The sequence below is a fragment of the Notechis scutatus genome, chromosome 1 (assembly GCF_049901735.1).
Source record: "Notechis scutatus isolate UNSWTSFEM ecotype Mainland chromosome 1, rNotScu1.2, whole genome shotgun sequence".
In the NCBI taxonomy this organism is placed as follows: domain Eukaryota; kingdom Metazoa; phylum Chordata; class Lepidosauria; order Squamata; family Elapidae; genus Notechis; species Notechis scutatus.
The window spans coordinates 6225970-6246294 of record NC_142009.1 but is presented as its reverse complement, the minus strand read 5'-3'; the positions used below and the strand labels follow the sequence as shown (position 1 = coordinate 6246294).

Genomic DNA, 20325 nt, shown 5'->3' with positions numbered 1-20325 from the left:
GAAGCAAGTTAGAACTAAGGAGCATTTTCCTAACACTGAGAACGATTAATCAGTGGAACTGCTTGCCACCAGAAGTTGTGGGTGCTCCATCACTGGAGGCTTTTACGAAGAGACTGGACAACCACTTGCCTGCAATGGTATAGGACCATGATGGCGAACCTATGGCACGCATGCCACAGGAGGCATGCAGAGCCATTTGTGCCAGCATCCGAGCTGCAGGCAAACTTACCAGGCCAGTTTGAGGCCTTTTTCGGTCTCCCAGAGGCTTGAAAAACCCTCCGCAGTCCGAATATGCCCGTTTCGTCACTTCCTGTAATACCGGAAGTGACAAAACGGGCCTATTATTTGGTCTGCAGAGGCCTCTGGGAGCCGAAAAAGGCCTCAAACCGGCTGAAAATCAGCTGTGAGGTGCAGTGCAGGTAAGGGGGCGGGGTGGGGGGGCAGGGGAGATTGCACACGCATGCGCAGGGGGCGTGCATGCATTGCCTTCTGGGTGCTGGCACACACGAATGCATGCGTGCCAGCGCGTGCGCAACTTTTGGCACAGGAGCTCAAAAAGTTTAGCCACCATTGGTACAGGGCCTCCTGCTTGAGGAAGGGGTTGGACTAGAAGACCTCCAAGCTCCCTTCTAGTTCTGTGATTCTATTTCTATTTCTAACAACTTTCATATGATTTTTTTTTAATGGAACTAGTTCATGCTGACATTAGGAAGGAATGCCCTCTCACAGAATCTCATGGGCTTCATTTCAAATTCTGCCAAGGAGTCCTGTGAAACACGCAAGGTTTGCCCAGTTTCACGTCAACTCCATTGAATTCATCTACAAATCTATGGGGGGGGGGGCACGTATTTCTAAGTCATTTCCCTGGCCTAGAAAACCTGGGCGCTCTAACGTCCTCTGAACCTTGATGAGGTCAGCATCGCAGTTCATTAACACCCGAAAGGCGATAAATGAATTCCAGGTTTCCTGTGAAGGCGAGAAGTTGTCGTGATATTTTATATTGGCTGCTTTAGATTCACAGGAACCCACAAAGAAAGTTTAGGAAGCCAGACATCGAAAAGCTGGCAGGGAGGAGAGGTGGGGAGTTCAGATACTCCCCAACGTACTGTCAGTGCAGCCTCCAATCAATTCCTAGGAAAGAAAACCCTCGACTCCATAGATTTAGAGCAGGGGCATCAAACTTGATTTCATTGAGGGCCGCATCAGGATTGTGTTTGACCTCGAAAACGAGGGCAGGAGAACATAGCCAGGATGGGCACGGCCAGCTCAATGTCACTCATCAAGGCTTCATTTTGGGCCACGACAGCACCCCCGGGGCCTCATATTTGGCCAAGATGGCTTCCTGCAGCCCTCTGCCAACAAAAATGGAGCTCGGGGAGGCTGCCCATGGCGTAAAATGATCCTCCTGGAGTCCCCGGAAGGCCGGAAACAAGCCTATTTCCAATCTCCACAGAGTCTCCGGAGCCCAGGGAGGCCATTTTCACCCTCCTGGAGGCTTGGGGAAAGCCTCCCTGTCATGGTGCAGAAGGCTGACTAGCCCACTCACCCAGCAACTGGGCAGAGAACCGGTTGCTAAATTTTTTTGAAGCCCACCCCTACTTTATACGTGTTCAAAGCAAGGGTGGGATTCAAATTTCTTAACAAACGGTTATGTAGGCGTGGCCTAATTTGTGGGTGTGGCTTGGTGGTCACGTGACTGGCTGGGCATGGCGTGTATGTAAATATTGTAAATATTTATGTATATATTGAATTTTTTTTTATTAAAAAAAGAGCAACATTTACCCAAAATTAGGCAAAGCAGGCAGGCAGATTGAGTTGCCCACAGAATCACAGATTCACTCAGAGATCTAGCTTTCTGCAATCTGCTACCTGAGTCTGCACTGAAAAATAGAAGCTGCAGTCCTAAGGAAGGTTCAGCTCTGCTTTTAGATTAGCTAGAAAGCAAGAAATCCAATGATTTCCTGATTTCTAGCTAATCTAAATCTCCGGCACAGCTGATAGTTAGAACAGCTGATAGTCGGGCAAAAAAAGAGGAAAAATAGCAACTTAGCAGGTAAGTTGGATGGCGCGTATACCAGGTAAGGAGTGAGTGGGCAGGGAGGGGAGGGGCCAGCCAGTGGTGCGATTTGCCGGTTCTCCAAACTATGCAGAATTGCAACAACCAGTTCTATTGAACCAGTCTGACCAGGTAGAATCCCACCCCGGGTTCGAAGCATGTATCCCGTTTCAATATTATGCACTCCGTGTCTCCTTTGCATTCAAGCTATGTTGGAAGAGCTGCAATTTGCTGTTAAAAACCAATTTTCGTGGCTAAAAAGCATTGGGAGCTTTTCAAAAAAGAAAACACCACACACACACACACAATTAAGCACCAACAGCCACCGCAGGAGCCCAGGGAAATAACAGCAGTCGAGTCTGTTGCCGTCTTAACCACTGATTGCAAAAATTAATAAGATGAACAGTCCTTCCCAAAAAGGAAAAGCAATTTTTCAGGAGTCATAGGTAGCCGTGCGATGTTCTGCTGATTTATAACCCACAGTCTGAACAATCTTGGCAGAGGTGACTGCAAAAACTTCTAGTCCTCAACGTTTATTGCGCCCGCATTTCTAAAGGCAAGGAGAACTCAATGGGAATGGCACAGCCACCTTTCTCAAAACCAGTGCTGGCTGAGGATGATGGGAGTTGCAGTCCGCAAGTGATAGATTATGCAATTTTGTGGAAAGTAGAAAACAGTGTAAGAAGCGTGCACAGCGTTCTGGGAAAATACTGGTACCTGTTTTTACCAGGTTTATGCATTCTTCCTTTCCTTCAGGGAAGCCAGGTAGAGGTTGGTCCTCAACTTACGACCAGAACTGAGCCAAACATTTATGTTGCTAAGCAGGACATTTGTTAAGTGAGTGAAGTCAGTCTGTCAAGCCTGAATTTAATTTGGTGGTGGGATCGTGCGAACTCAGTTTGACACTCATTTTACAACCTTTCTTGCCACAGTTGTTAAGTGAATCGCTGGGTTGTTAAGTGAGTCACACGGTTGTTAAGTCAATCGGGCTTCCCCACTGACTTTGCTTGTCAGAAGGTCACAAAAGGGAATCCCGTGACGATTTGTTTAGTGACCATTCAAAGTTACAGCGGCACTGAAAAAGGTTGTGCAAGGCTGCCAAGAACACTAGATTAAATTGCAAGAAAATAACCAAAACCAAAAGCCTCCAAACACAAACCAGGATAGTCCGAACTTCTACAAGATTTGAAGTGCAAGAATTTCTTTGCTTCCTGCAAAGAACCCCACCTCTGAGGGCTGGCTTTTATCCCTTAAGGGAGGGGCCATCACCTTGCAGCCTTACTCCTGAGTCATCCATGCTGTTGCAGCTGCTATTCTCTTCGAGCAGTCCTGCGCGCATGTGCACAGGCTCCTCGGGGTCCTCTTCATCACTGCTGCCAGCCTCCACAATCTCCGAAGAGCAGCACTCCACTCTCGGATGGTCTTGGCCCCATCCCTACCTCACACACAGGCCCCTCATCTGAGTCCTCGCTCTCCGAGACCTCAGCCGTCTGCACCTGCTGCAGGCGAACCACAATACCAACTCGTATTTATGGCCGTTTATGCCGTGTCTCCACGTTTGTGGGATCCAAATTCGGACGCTTGGCAACTGTCTCATAGTTATGACGAAGGTTGCTGTGTGCTGGGATCACGTGATTCCCCTTTTGCGACCTTTTGACAAGCAAAGTCGACGGGGAAAGCCGGATCCACTTAACAACAACAATTTTACAACGACAGTGTCAGGATTCCGGCAGTTACCCCCAATTAAATCATGAGTCTGGAGCCAAACTTCTAACACTTCAAAAGGATTTATTGGGAGTTAACATGTCCAGCACTGCCTGGGTGTAGCCGACTCTGAGGCACATCATTCATTGTCACCCTTGACCCTGGTTTTCCCCTCACCCCCTGGGTGTATCGTAATTCATATTCTCCAATGGGACACCTCCATAGCCCAGAACCATCAATCATGCTCTCCAGTTAGATATTTGCCCAGCAGAAACTTCAGTCACCTGGTTACTACCGTGTTTCTCACATAATAAGGCTGGGCCTTATTTTTTTTTTGAGCCCCGAAAAAACGGCTAGGCCGTCTTTTCGGGGGTAACTTAATTTCCCCCCTTTCATCCTCATCTAGAGCGCCCGCGGCAGCCTCGCCACCAGCCGCTCCTAACGGGTGATCATGGCGAAGCGCAGAGAGCTCCCTATTCCCACCAAACACCTTTGCTGCAGACCCAAGACCTTTGGTACCTGCCACTGTTGCTTTTCCTTCTGCCCATTCTGCTGCCGTTTGGAGTGCCGTTGGAGCTGCCGCCGCTGTTTGGAGTGCCGTTGGAGCTGCCACCGCTGTTTGGAGTGCCGTTGGAGCTGCCGCCACCGTTTGGAGTGCCGTTGGAGCTGCCGCCGCCATTTGGAGTGCCGCCGCCACGTTTGGAGCTGCCGCTTCTGTGTTTGGAGCCGCCGCCGTGTTTGGAGTGGTGGCGGATGCTCCAAATGGCGGTGGTGCTCCAAACAGTGGCAGTGCTCCAAACATGACGGCGGCACTCCAAACGTGACGGCGGCACTCCAAACGGCGGCGGCAGCTCCAAATGGCAGCGGCAGCTCCAAGCACGGAAGCGGAGCCGCCGCCGCCGTTTGGAGTGCCGCCGCCACGTTTGGAGCTGCCGCTTCCGCGTTTGGAGCACTGCCGCTGTTTGGAGCACCGCCGCCATTTGGAGCACCGCCACCACTCCAAACATGGCGGCAGCTCCAAACACGGAAGCGGCAGCTCCAAACGTGGCGGCGGCACTCCAAACAGCGGCTGCAGCTCCAAACAGCGGCGGCAGCTCCAACGGCACTCCAAATGGCGGCGGCAGCTCCAACGGCACTCCAAACGGCAGTGGCAGCTCCAACGGCACTCCAAATGGCAAGTCCCCCCACCCTTCCCCCTATTTTGCATGTTTTAAACTAGGCCTAAATTTGGGGGGAGGGGCTTAATTTGATTTTATGCCTAGAAAACATGCTGGGTCTTCCTATTGGTGGAGGCCGTATTGTTGGAGAAACACGGTATCTCTGAAAAACTATGTATGAAATGCGCTTTCGGTTTCCAAGCTGCCACAATGCTCTTTCAAACCCCTTTCACCCCTCCCTTTCTGTTGGCAACTCTAAAAAGACCATAGAAATATTTTATGAGTTGACAGGCAGTGATTCACTTAACAAAGTCGTAAAATAGGGCAAAATGCACTTAAAAATTGCTTTGCTTAGCCACATCAATATTGACCGCTCAGTTGCGGTCGTAAGTCGAGGACTACCTATATAACTAGGCTGCTTGCTAGATGGATATGTCTGACCTCAATATTTCAAATTTTTCAAGGTTTTTTTTCTCAACTTTCAAATATCGCCCCCCCCCACGTCTTTCTAAAATGCAACCCAAGCTCAGAGCTGTGATTCTTTCTCGTACGCTCCTCCAACCTGCCTCCACCTCCCTTTGCAAGGCTCTTTAATCCTGTGCCTTGCACTCCGTGGCCCATGTGCACTTCTGCAGGAGATAAAAGTGCCCTGAGAAGATATTGCAAACCTTCATGCTCCTTTCCCGTAGATCAAGCAGCTGTCAGGGGAGATTTATGGGCGAGAGCAGGAAAGCATGCAAAAGAAAAAGAAAAAAAAAAGGACCTGGAAAGCGTGCAAAAAGAGGACGACCAACTATTATCCTGAACCTGCCGCTGAAAAAGCCTGCTGGGAGTCCAAGGGTGAGAAAACTCAGAATACATTTCGGGTCTAAAGGCCACACGCAAAATTTTGATGCCATGAGCCCGGAGAGAGGCGAAGGGAGATCTAAAAGCAAAGCTTCTTTGCAAAAACGGAAAGTTACAATCTACCAAAACTGCAAAGATTCAGGGAGTCCTGGACTTACAACCACAATTGGGCCCCAGATTTCCATTGCTAAGTGAAACGTTGGTTAGGTGAAGTGTTTGAGGTTTTTTCCTGGTGAGACCAGTCTATCAGGGCAACCTGGTCTACCCAATTATGGGATGGAGCATACTGCTTCTGCTTTCGCCTTAGAGAAGAGAAGAGAAGAGAAGAGAAGAGAAGAGAAGAGAAGAGTAGAATAGAGCAGAATAGAATAGAATAATGAATAAGAAGAGAAGAGTAGAGTAGAGTAGAGTAGAGTAGAGTAGAGTAGAGTAGAGTAGAATAGAATAGAATAGAATAGAATAGAATAGAATAGAATAGAATAGAGGAAGAGAAGAGAAGAGAATAATGAATGAGAAGAGAAGAGAAGAGAAGAGAAGAGAAGAGAGAAGAGAAGAGAAGAGAAGAGAAGAGAAGAGAAGAGAGTAGAATAGGAATGGAATGGAATGGAATGGAATAGAATAGAATAGAATAGAATTAAATAGAATAGAATAGAATAGAATAGAATAATGACTGAGAAGAGAAGAGAAGAGAGTTAACAGAATAGAATAGAATAGAATAGAATAGAATAGAATAGAATAGAATAGAATAGAATAACAGAGTTGGAAGGGACCTTGGAGGTCTTCTAGTCCAACCCCCTGCCTAGGCAGGAAACCCTACACCACTTCAGACAAAGGGTTCTCCAACATCTTCTTAAAAACTTCCAGTGTTGGAGCATTCATAACTTCTGGAGTCAACTTGGTCCACTGATTAATTGTTCTGATAATTGTTTCAGCCTCAATCCAGGAGCCTTCGCAGACAGTCATTCTAGTGACAAACAATTCTTGTGTTGAATTTATATTTTACCAACCAACAAACAAAGGGAGAATAGTATAGAGCTATTTCAAGTGATCTAGCTCTCGTCAGCTAGCCATCCCCTTCCTGGGGTTCATTGGTTAAGTGAATTTTGTCCCGTTTCATGACCTTTTTTTTTGCCACAGTTAAGTGAATTGCTGTCATTGTTAAATTAGTCAGACTGAGGAGTCTTTGGTGCTCCCTTGAGTTTGCTGGGTTTTTTGCAAACCTTTGATTACCCTAACTAGGTAACAGCATCAATCACTGATGATAGTTAAGGTAATGAAAGGTTTGCAAGAAAACCACCAAGCTCAGAGAGCACCAAAGATCCCTTATCATCTGTCTGTCTGTTTATCTATCTATCTATCTATCTATCTATCTATCTATCTATCTATCTATCTATCTATCTATCTATCTATCTATCCATCTATCCATCCATCCATCCATCCATCCATCCATCCATCCATCCATCCATCCATCAATATCTATCCACCAATCACTCCATCTCTATCATCTCTCTGTATCTCTCCAGCTATATGTACACCTATAGACTGGGTGAAACCAGGCTCAATAGCAGGAACTATGAGGGGGATCTTGGAGTTTTAGTGGACAACCAGCTAAATAGGAGCCAGCCGTGTGCAGCAGCAGCCAAAAAAGCTAATGCAATCCTATATTGCATTAACAGAGGGATACAATCGAGATCAAGTGAGGTAGTAATACCATTCTATAAATCCTTAGTAAGACCACACCTAGAGTACTGCATCCAGTTTTGGTCACCACATTATAAAAAAGATGTTGAGACTCTAGAAAAAGTGCAGAGAAGAGCAACCAGGAAGATGAGGGGACTGGAGACTTAAAAACATATGAAGAATGGTTACAGGAACTGGGCATGACTAGTCTAGGGAAGAGAAGGACCAGGGGAGACATGATAGCGGTCTTCCAATATTTGAGGGGAAAGGAGGAAGGATTCAAGCTATTTTCCAAAGCACCAGAAGGCCAGAGAAGAAATAACGGATGGAAATTGAACAAGGAGAGATTTAACCTGGAAATAGGGAGAAACTTTGACTGTGAGAAATATCAACCAATGGAACAGAAGTTGCCCTCAGAAGTTGTGGGAACGCCATCACTTGACACCTTCAAGAAGAGACTGGACTGCCATTTGTCAGAAATGGTGTAGGGTCTCCCGCTTGGGCGGGGGGTTGGACTAGATGACCTACAAGGTCCCTTCCAACTCTGATTATCTGTTATCTGTTATCAGCTCTCTTTACCTATCTCTATCCCTGTCTATCTACCTGTCTACCTATCTATCTACCTATCCATCCATCCTTCCATCCATCTATCCTCTGGAAAAAGTGATTTATGAACCTTTTTCACACTTACAGTATCCCCATCAGAGGTAGTATTCAGCAGGTTCTGACCAGTTCTAGAGAACCAGTAGCGGAAATTTTGAGTAGTTTGGAGAACCAGCAAATACCACCTTCTGACTGAAGATTTTACAGTACCCTTCCGCTGCCACGCCCACTAAGCCACGCCCACAGATTTTTTGAATCCCACCACTTATCCCCATGGTCACGTGATGAAAACTCCTAAGTTGTATTAATAGAGGAATTCAATCAGGTTCACATGAGGTACTTAATGCCACTCTATAAAGCCTTAGTAAGACCACACCTAGAATCCTGCATCCAGTTTTGGTCACCGCACTATAAAAAAGATGTTGAGACTCTAGAAAAAGTACAGAGAAGAGCAACCAGGATGATTAGGGGACTGGAGACTAAAACATATGAAGGACGGTTGCAGGAACTGGGCCTGGCTAGTCTAGGGAAGAGAAGGACCAGGGGAGACAGGATAGTAGTTTTCCAATATTTATGGGGCTGCCAAAGAGAGGAGCCAGTCAAGCTATTTTCCAAGGCACCTGAAGGCCAGATAAGGAACAATGGATGGAAACTAACCAAGGAGAGAGATTCAACCTAGAAATAAGGAGGAATTTTCTGACAGGGAGAGCAATCAACCAAAAGGGACATAAATTGCCTTCCAAAGCTGTGGGAGCTTCATCCCTGGAGGCTTTCAAGAAGAGACTGGACTGCCCTCTGTCAGGAATGGTGTAGGGTCTGCTGCTTGGGCGGGGGGTTGGACTAGATGACCTACAAGGTCCCTTCCAACTCTGTTTAATCTGTTTAATCTGCTTAATCTGTTTTCCTCTGGCGAAAGTTGTTTTTTCCTCATTTTGCAAGGAAGGAAAAGTAGCAGCCTCAAAAACCCCCAGCTGACACAGCACATGTGCTCGTCTCACATTAAGTGTATCTGAGACACACTTAAACGCCTCCTGGTATCAATTTGCACATTTGCACCAAATCGAATATCGCATTATTCACACATGCGCAACTCACCGCAACCTCTCGGGAGTTCTTAGTCACTTCAAGTGGTACATAGTATAATATACGGGTAGTCTTCGACTTACGAGCTTCAAATTTCCGTTGCTAAGGGAGAAGGTTGTTAAGGGAGTTTTGCCTCCATTTTATGACCTTTCACTGCATTTGTTAAGTTAGTGATATGGTTGTTAAGTGAATCTGGCTTCCCCGTTGTAAATAGGAGTCAGTTGCCAAACATCCGAATTTGGATCAGGTAACCGTGGGGATGCTGCAACGGTCGTAAGTGTGAAAAACGGTCACAATTCCACTTTTTTCAGTGCCATTGTTAACTGTTGTGGCCTGCCGGCGGCTGATGGAGCTGGCAGCAGAGCCGGACAGTAGCAAGGAGGTTGGGAAGTCCTGGAGGCTGAGGAAGGCTCGGATGAGGGCTCTGCATCGGAGGCAGGGATGGGGCCAGGGTTCCCAGCCTGCGTGTCAACTAAAAAGATACTCCTTTGGTCTTTTTAGCTGCCAGAAAAAAGGGAGTGGGGGAAAACAGTGCATTCCTTAAGTGCCTAGATCCATGATGGCAAACCTATGGCACGCATGCCACAGGTGGCACGCAGAGCCATTTGTGCCGGCACGCAAGCTGCAGGCAAACTTACCTCACTGCGCATGCGCGCGCCTCACAGCTAATTTTCGGCCAGTTTGAGGCCTTTTTCAGCCTCCCAGAGGCTTTAGGAAAGCTTCTGCAGGCTTTTCAGGCCTAAAACTAGGCCCGTTTCATCACTTCCTGTGACTCGGGAGTAAGGCCGCACCTCGGAGATGATTGGCCCCTCCCAGAGGTCATAAAAGAGGAGCAAACGGGACGTGAGCTTTTGCAGGAAGCAATGACTTCGTCTGGTCGATTCAAGCTTTGAAAAGTTCTGTTTGACTCTGTGTCCAGTTTGGCTTTGCCTGCGTCTGGCCATTCGTTCTCTGGCCGCATTCCAAGTGTGATAAGTTGAGTGTTTTTTGTAAACATTCCCCTGAAAGACTGTTTGTGAAGCCTTGCAGGCTGTGAATGAACGTAATTTACAGCCGTGGAAATAAAAGAGGTTTTGCCGGGAATAAGATTGTGGTTTATGCTTTCTAAGGGAGCCTAGGTCAGAACAGTAATCTTTGAACAGTCACTAAATGAATGGTTGTAAGTCAAGGACTACCTGTACTCATTTTTTAAAATTTTTATTATTGTCAAATTTACAATACATGCCTCCCAATCTCGTGCTTGGAGCAGCCTCAATTATTGGCAGCTAAGTAATGCTGTATTAGCAAGCGCTAAATTCCTTGACATTTCTAAAATCCCCCGATGGGTATTACATGACTTCATTTTAAACCCCGGATTTGTATTTTTATGACTCCATCTTCTGTTTAAAACATCTCCGTCTTTAAACTGCCTAATAAAAATATAAAGCGTTTAAAAATGAAAATCCCATTGAAATCTCAAATCAAATCGCCACGGCTTTGATAGCAGCCAGCCGTCATCTTTCAAATTGCCAGATTAGGATGTTGCACAGTTATGAGCGAATCAAAATATGTGTTGTGGCCTGCTGGCGGCCTGCGGAGCTGGCAGCAGAGTCGGACAGTGGGGAGGAACATGGGCCAGTCTGGGAGTCTGGGAGGGTTCGGACAAGGGATCTGTGTCCGACACAGAAATGGGGCCAGGGCCATCTGAGAGTTATGTGCTGACTCTGGAGCCTCCAGAATCTGATAGCAGCAAGGCAGAGGAACAGACGGAGCCTGTTCCCAGTGCACGCTTGCGCAGAGCTGCCAGAAGGCAAGAACAGTTAAGACAAAAGGGGAGACTCGGGGAAAAGGCTTGGAGATGATTGGCCCCTCCCATAAGACATAAAGGACGAGCAAAGGGATACGAGCCTTTGCAGGAAGCAACTTTGTTCCTTCTGGTCGGTTTAAGATCTGACGCTCCGTGTTGACTTTGTGCTCCGTTTGGCCTTGTACAACTAATTGGCAATTTAGTCGTTGGCAGCAGTTCAAGGGAGATAAAGGTGGGTGCTTATCAGCCTTATCCCGAAAGACTGGGGCGGACTTCTGTTGGACTATTCACAAAGTTTTTGGGACTCATTATGGACTGTGAATATAATTCACCGCCGGTGAAATAATAAAAACAAGGTTTTTGGGAACAGCGTGTGATTGTTACTGTCTCAGGAAGCCTTGGTCAGAACAATATGAAAATTTTCAACCACTGGGTATGCTGGGAATCTCCCCGGTGTCTTTCCCAGTAAGACAATTTAGTTTTGCTAAAAGCTGAGAATTTACCAAGTTGAGAAAGGGGAGAAATACGTTAAGTAATTGGCTGGGGAAAAGAAAGATAAATCAGGCTTAAGCTCAGGTGTTGTCAGGAAAATATATTTTTATGCTTTGGGAAGATTAGCCACTGGACAGACAAAGATCCATCTGACTGGTCTTGATATATAATCCCTCCAAAAGGAGATTTAAAACACTTCAAAAGCCAGACTCGGTCCACAATTTTGCCAGTGGAACAGGGACAGTCCTTGATTTATGACAGTTCATTTAGTGACCATTTGAAGTTACCACAGAGCTGGAAAAACTGACTTACAACCTTGTTTCACACTTACGACTGTTGCAACGTCCCCATGGTCACATGCTCAAAATTCAGACGCAACTGACTCGTATTTATGATGGTTGCCGTGTCCCGGGGGGGTCACGTGATCCCCTTTTGATACCTTCTGACAAGCAAAGTCCATGGGGAAGCCTGATTCACTTAACAACAGTGTGACTAATTTAACAACGGCAGTGATTCATTTAGCAAATGTGGCAAGAAAAAGTCATAAAATGGCGCAATGCTTACTTAACAAATTTCTCACTTAGCAATGTAAATTTTGTCCATGGGGGAGCCAGATTCAATTGACTCATATTTATGACCGTCGCAGTGTCCCTGGGCAACTGGCTCATATTTATGTTTGTTGCAGTGTCCCTGGGTCATGTGATAACTTTTTGCTAATTTCTGACAAGCAGAGTCAACAGGGAAGCCAGATTCATTTAATAACTGATGTTAAGAACTGCAGCGATTCATGTAATAACTGTGGCAAGAAAGTTCATAAAAAGGGCCAAAATTCACTGAACAACTGTTCTCACTAAGCAACAGAAACTTTGGGCTCAATTGTGGTCGTTAAGCCAAGGACTTCCTGTAAGGGTATGTGAGAATGACCTTGGCAGATGGAGGAAGAAAAGGGAACAATCAGATAAGAGATAGCAGAGTCCTCAGCTGCATAACAGATGGAGAAAGAGATTCAGAAAGGATTTCTCAGGCTATAAAAGAGACGGTGGGAGGTTTGTACTTTCAGACTTGCCAGATTCCTTTCACGCAGCCTGATAATAAAGTAGAAATAGCTTACCTGTCCTTGTTTCCTGTCTACCTGGAAGGCTGACGCGGACTCACCTGAGTGTTTTGCAGATCATGTCTTCGTCGGTGATCCCGTAGTACGTGAGGGTTTCATTCCAGGTAGGATTTAATGTATTCCGCAAAGTTTTGGTCCTCAGTTTGTTCGCCTGGGTGTGTGTGGAAAGAAAATAAATCAGTTTGTTTATATGAATAACTGAAGGAGTTATATGAATAACTCAGGAACACACAGAATCTTTCTTTCCTCCTACCATTTTCCCTACAACAACAACCCTGTGAGGTGGGTTGGGCTGAGAGTATGTGACTGGTCCAACGAACTTTCGTATCTAAGGGAGGAACTAGAACTCACTGCTTCCTAGCGATTGGCCCAGTCACCCAGCCAAGTTTCCTGCCTAAGGTGGGACTAGAACTCCCAGCCTCCTACTGATTGGCCAAAGTCACACAGCCGGCTTTCAAGCCTAAGGTGGGACTAGAACTCCCAGCCTCCTTGGGATTGGCCCAAAGTCACCCAGTTGGCTTTCACGCCTAAGGCAGGACTAGAACTCCCAGCCTCCTTGGGATTGGCCCAAAGTCACCCAGTTGGCTTTCACATCTAAGGCGGGACTAGAACTCACCATCTCCTGGTGATTGGCCCAAAGGGGATTTTGTGCTTAAGGAGAAACTAGAACTCACCATCTCCAGGGCATTGGTCCAAAGTTACCCAACTCATAAAATATATCTATGGTCTTTTTAGAGTTGCCAGCAGAACTAGAACTCACCACCTCCTGATGTTTCAACCACAGTCTGCCCAACTGGCTTTTGTGCCTAAGGCAGGACTAGAACTCATCGTCTCCTGGCTATTGTCCCAAAGTCACCCAGCCAGCTTTCCTGCCTAAGGCGGGACTAGAACTCACAGTCTCCTGATGATTGACCCAAAGGGGCTTTTGTGCTTAAGGAGAGACTAGAATTCACCATCTCCTGGCAATCGGTTCAAAGTCATCCAAACAGATTTTGTGCCTAATGCAGGACTAGAACTCACCGTCCTCGACTTACAACAGTTCATTTAGTGACAACGGCACAGCAAAAAGGGACTTAGGACCATTTTTCGCACTTACGACCATCGCAGCACCGCCACGGTCACTTGAATAAAATTTGGAGGCTTGACAACTGGTTCATATTTATGACAGACATAGCGTCCCAGCCCGGGGTTACGTAATCCCACTTTTGCCACCTTCTGACAAGCAAAGTCAATGGAGAAGCCCGATTTGCTTAAACGACCCTTTTACTAATTTAACAACTGCAGTGATTCACTTAGCAAATGGTGCAAGAAAGGTGCAAGGACCCAAAGGGGCGTGGCACAAAGGCAACCCAGTCAGATAATTAGTAGGAGTCCCTTTATTAGCTCCAACTTTGCCCCCAAGGTCCTGGTTACCTTCTGGGCTAGAGAAAAACTCTCCCAGGAAGAGCCTTTGGCTGCAGAGAATCAAGTCCAAAACGTGGTCAACAAAAACTGTAACTATAAGTCCAATCAAGGCAAGAGGAGGTAATTAGTCTGGCAGGGCAGGAGCAAGAATTCCAGATGTGAAGGCATGGCAATAACTCAACATGGTTGGGAGGACGCCAGGAACGCAGATAACCAAAGTCAACATAAGATAAACTCACGTTTGCTCCCAGCAGACACTGCACTCAGCATGCATCTCTTTTAACCTCTCCTCCCAGGTGTGGCTAATGAAGGGAATCAGGGCCCTTTCCTCCCCCCGTAAGCCATGCAACCACATTGCTCCCTTCTCCATTCCTCCCTGCATGCCCTAGGATGAAGAGGGGGTGGGCCTGGGCCTTCTTCTGAACTCCCTCTCCCTTGTTCTGCCTCTCTACTGCTCTGCCCAGCTGGACTTTGCCCTTCCCCAGTTTCCTTCACAGCCAACGGAGCCACACTCCCACTCCCTGTCAGCTGTTTATTTTCCTCCTCGGAGTCACACTCCGACAGGGGCATGACAAAAGGCCACAAAACGGGGCAAAACTCACTTAAGGAATTTCTCACTAAGCAACGTCAATTTTGGGCTCAATTGTGGTCATAAGTTGAGGACTACCTCTCTTTGCTGCATAGTTCTGCAAGGGCAGCTCCATTCTGGCGAGATCGTATTTTGCTGCAGAACCTGTGCCCTTTTGAAAGAAATTATATACAGCTTGAACCAAGAAGTTGCCAAGAATTGTGACATCCTAAAAGAGGAATGGACCTTTCTGGTAAAGAAGATATGTAAAACCCTGCGCAGGGTGGGATGTGACGGGGGGGCGGGGGTGGAAATGGCCGTTAGTGAGAATAGAATAGGGTTCTCGGCCCTTAAAAACGACTCCATAACTCAGCATAATCATAATACATGGCTGACATTCAGTGGAATTGCTGCTCTGGTTTATTTCCTGGATTTCTGTTGTTGAAAATAAGCATCCGTCATCAAGGGACAGTTTTATCCATGCATGACTGAAGTACCCTCCAGGATGTTTTGAGAAGGCTCAGCTTGTTTTGACCATGTAGTTGTTTTGATGGGACGGGACAGGATGGAACGGAACAGAACAGAACAGAATAATAGAATAGAATCTATTGAGAATAGAAATAGAAATAGAAATAGAAATAGAAATAAGAATGGAATGGAATGGAATGGAATCTATTGAGAACAGAACAGAATAATAAATTAGAATACAATCTATTGAGAATAGAATAGAATCTACTGAGAATGAACAGAATAAAACAGAACAGAACAAAATAATAGATTAGAATACAATAAGGAATAGAATAGAATAGAATAGAATAGAATAGAATAGAATAGAACAGAACAGAACAGAACAGAACAGAACAGAATAGAATAGAAATAGAAACAGAAGTAAGAATAGAATAGAATGGAATGGAATCTATTGAAAGCAGAACAGAACAGAACAATAGATTAGAATAGAATCTATTGAGAATAGAATAGAATGGAATGGAACCGGATAGAACAGAACAGGATAGAACAGAACAGAACAGAACAGAACAGAATAGAATAGAATAGAAAATGGAATGGAATGGAATGGAACAGGATAGAACAGAACAGAACAGAACAGAATAGAATAGAAAGTAGAAGGGAATGGAACGGATAGAATATATTAGACTAGACTAGACTAGACTAGACTAGACTAGACTAGACTAGACTAGACTAGACTAGAATAGAATAGAATAGAATAGAATAGAATAGAATAGAATAGAATAGAAAATGGAATGGAATGGAACAGGATAGAACAGAACAGAATAGAATAGAAAATAGAATGGAATGGAACAGATAGAATATATTTAGATTAGATTAGATTAGAATAGAATGGAATGGAACCCAATGGAACTGGAACAGAACAGGAGTAGAACAAGAACAGAACAGAAGAGAGAACAGAACCAAGACTGGGTATCTTTGCTGTGTGATTTCCGCCTTGACCCCTGCCAAACTCACCCATCCAATCGCCTTCATCCCAACCATCAGGTTTGCAAAGCTCAGCTGTGAAACCAAACTGATTAAGCCAACTAATCAGCTAGATCCATGATGGCTAAGATGAATCAATTAGAAAAAAACAGACCAATCCAATTAACCTTGACGGAGCTGACATCGGACTATAATTGCTTAAATGCTGTGAAATATCAGCAAGAGACAAAAAGGAAGGAGCACCCTGCCAGAGGTTGTAGGGACAGTAGAATAATTAAGACCCCTGAAGCATCCCCAGGTGGGTCAGGTGATCAACATTCGGGCCGTTGGCAACTGGCATGTACTTAGTGACAGTTGCTCTGTCCCAGGCTCCCGCGATCACCATTTGCAACGATCTCAGCTGGCTTCCCACAAGGAAAGTCAATGGGGGAAGCCAGATTTGCTTAATGACTACTGCACAATTCACTGAACAACTAACTATAGGGTTTGCCTTCACAATTGGGGCAGAAAAATTGGTATAATGCAAAACTCACTTAACTGTGAGCCGTGGTGGTGCGGTGGTTAGAATGCAGTATTGCAGGTTAACTCTGCCCACTGCCAGAAAGTTTGATCCTGACCAACTCAAGGTTGACTCAACTTTCTGTCCTTCCCAGGTCAGTAAAATGAGGACCCAGATTGTTGAGGAGGGGGAAATATGCTGACTCTGTAAACTGCTTAGAGAGGGCTGTAAAGCACTGTGAAGCAGTACATAAGTCTGTTATTGCTAGGGAGGGAAGGCAGGAAGGAAGGAAGGAAGGAAGGAAGGAAGGAAGGAAGGAAGGAAGGAAGGAAGGAAGGAAGGAAGGAAGGAAGGAAGGAAGGAAGGAAGCAAGGAAGCAAGGAAGGATGGAAGGAAGGAAGGAAGGAAGGAGAGAGGGAGGGAGGGAAGGAAGGAAGGAAGGAAGGAAGGAAGAAGGAAAGAAAGAAAGAAAGAAAGAAAGAAAGAAAGAAAGAAAGAAAGAAAGAAAGAAAGAAAGAAAGGAAGGAAGGAAGGAAGGAAGGAAGGAAGGAAGGAAGGAAGGAAGGAAGAAAGAAAGAAAGAAAGAAAGAAAGAAAGAAAGAAAGAAAGAAAGAAAGAAAGAAAGAAAGAAAGAAAGAAAGAATATACATATAGATTGGATGAAACCAGGCTTAATAGCAGTTACTGGGAGAGGGATCTTGGAGTCTTAGTGGACAACCAGCTAATATGAGCCAGCTGTGTGCAGCAGCAGCCAATGCAATCCTAAATTGCATTAACAGAGGGATACAATTGAGATCAAGGTAGGTACTAATACCACTCTATAAAGCCTTAGTAAGACCACACCTGGAATACTGCATTTGTTTTTGGTTGCCACACTATAAAAAGGATATTGAGACTCTAGAACAGGGGTGGGCAAACTTTTTGGCTCGGGGGCCTCATTGACTTTTAAAATTTGACAGACGGGCCGCCACCTGGTGTCGAAATGCCTGTCATTACAAGTCAAAATCAAATGAATGCAATCATTCAATCATTCACATCAAACCTTAATTCTGTACCAATCTTCGGTGGGCCAGATTAAAAAGACTAACGGGCCGAATGTGGCCCGCGGGCCGTAGTTTGCCCACCCCTGCTCTAGAAAATGTACAGAGAAGAGCAACCAGGATGATTAGGGGACTGGAGGCTAAAACATACAATGACCAGGTGCAGGAACTGGGCCTGGCTAGTCTAGGGAAGAGAAGGACCAGGGGAGACAGGATAGCAGTCTTCCAATATCTGACGGGCTGCCACAGAGAGGAGGAAGGGGGTCAAGCTATTTTGCAAAGCACCTGAAGGCCAGACGAGGAATTATTGATGGAAATTGAACAAGGAGAAAGATTCAATCTAGAAATATGGAGGAATTTCCTGAAATTGAGAGCAATCAACCCATGGAACAGAAGTTGCCTTCGGAAGTTGTGGGTGCTCCATCACTGGAGGTTTTCAAGAAGAGACTGGACTGCCATCTGTCAGAAATGGTGTAGGGTCTCCTGCTTGTGCAGGGGGTTGGACTAGATGACCTACAAGGTCCCTTCCAACTCTGTTAATCTGAGTCAAGCTAAAGGACCTGAAGGCAGGAGAAGAAGCAACGGATGGAAACTAATCAAGGAGAGAAACAACCTAGAACTAAGGAGGAATTTCCTGACAGTGAGAACTATTAACCAGTGGAACAACTTGCCACCAGAAGTTGTGGGCACTCCTTCACTGGAGGTTTTTAAGAAGAGACTGGACAAACATTTGTCTGAAATGACATAGGGTTTCCTGCCTGAGCAGGAGGTTGGACTAGAAGACCTCCAAGGTCCCTTCCAGCTCTTTTATTCTATCCTATTCTACCATGAAGCGTTATATAAATCTAAGTACTATTGCTATTAACAACTGCCTCACTTAGTAGCAGAAATTTTGAGGTGGTAGGTCGAGGACTCCCTGCAATGAAAATATAATCCTGTTTTATGATTTAATTCACTCTCTTGTGCGTACTTTAGAAGATGGATCCTTTTTGAAAACAAACAACGTTTAAACCGGGTTTTAATAAGATTTGCAGAACTGATACATTTTTTTCCACAGGGGTAAATTTTAAATTAGTAAGGAGGATAGAAAGAAAGGGGAAGAAATAACAGAAACGGAAGGCAGGGCAGCTTCCATTATCAATGACGAATAATTTTGTTTAAAAAAGCATGTCAAAGTTGGCTAGGCTGTGATTGTTCTCTCTACCTTTGTTATTATTGTAAGGATTGGATTAGCGGCAGATCAGTTCCAGAATATTTTTATTAATTTACTTCAAAAGCATGTCATCCTCTCGCGGCTTAACCCATTTCAAGACATGTCAGGAAGATAAAATAGGTGATATTTACTCATTAACTCCGCCGATGAGCTTCTAAAAGGAGAAGGAGATTTTTTTTAAAAAAAATTAATATCACGATTTTCGGCCTGGGGAGGAGAACCGAACATTCAATTAATTTACTCAGTGAATTGGTAGCTTTCTCCCTCCTAAACATTTACACGTAGTCCTCGACTTACGACCACAATTGAGCCCGAAACCTCTGTTGCTAAGCGAGACAGCGATGAACCAAGTTTGGCCCCATTTTACGACCTTTTTGCTCTAGTTGGGAAGAGAACCACTGCCGTTGTTATGTGAATCATGCAGTCATGAAGCGAAACTGGGAAAAGGAGATTGCGTGACTCCTTGACAGTACGACAGTCGTAAATATGAGTCAGTTGCCAAGCATCTGGATTTTGATCAGGGTGTCCGCAGGGAAGGGGCAACAGTCGTTAAGTGTGAAAATGGTCATAAGTCACTTTTTTCAGTGCCGTTGTAACTTCAAATGGCCCCTAAATGAATGGCTGGGGCTATCTGTACTCAATTAATTTCCTGATACTTCCTTGTGTATTTTAGAGAAACCAGGAGCAATAAATCTATCTATCTATCTATCTATCTATCTATCTATCTATCTATCTATGCGAAATACCACTCACGCATCATCACAAAATCTCCAGAACCGTAAAGCCTACAAACTTGAAATTTGGCACGTATGTTCCTCTTGGCTTCTAGATGCTCACGAAGAAAGGATTTTTCAAATTGACCATCAGAGCTATTAGTATTTCCTATATTATTATTATTAACACGCTCTGATGCTAAGGAGTTCTACTCCCCCTCCCCACCTGAAAAGAAATCTGTTCCAAATGCAAAACACAAGCAGAGGAGAGGAGTTTCAGTTTCAGTTTCACAGCACCAAGCAGCTTTAGTACAGAACAGTTGAGCTAAGCCACGCCCAGGCTCCTTGCTGTCTCCTTCTTGCTCACACAGCAAATACTGTTTCAGTTTCCAAACAGCCCTCAACTCTCTCACACCCTGACAAGACGCTAGCCAGAGGAATACTGATGGATGCTGGTAGGCACAAGCAGAATTCCCCCCCCCCCTTATTTTCCTTCCAAAAAACTAAGCGTGACGACATAGTTTCGTAGCAAAGCACGGGTATCGAGCTAGTAAATAAATAAAGTATAGTCCACAGCTTATAAATAAATTTAATGCATATTTTTTTTATTCCGTTGAGTGGGGGATTCGCCCTTTCAAAATGACATTTTTAAAAATTATTATTATTGTTAATATGAAAGTTATGCGCTGCCCATCTCATATCCAGCAAGCCTGATTTATCGGGCTTTCCGCATTGTCACGGAAAGCAAGCCAAGGACGTTGAACAGAGGCAAAAAGATTAAAATAGAAAGACCACTTTCCAAATGACAATCTATCAATCAATGAGAAAAGTTCTACCACGGCTGGGGAAAAAAAAATCAAGACTTTTCACACAAAAAGGAAACCAAAATTCAGGTGAGTTTCACCCAGCAGTTTA

At 45.1% G+C, this 20325-nt stretch overlaps 1 protein-coding gene across 1 annotated transcript in view; it reads right to left on the bottom strand.

The window, feature by feature from the left end:
- Window positions 1–20325, bottom strand: part of DOC2B (double C2 domain beta) — a 142663-nt gene that overhangs the window by 45961 nt on the left and 76377 nt on the right. The window contains exon 5 of the mRNA XM_087972319.1: window positions 12563–12672. Coding sequence (XP_087828445.1) covers window positions 12563–12672 — 110 coding nt within the window. The remainder of the gene's footprint in view (window positions 1–12562; window positions 12673–20325) is intronic.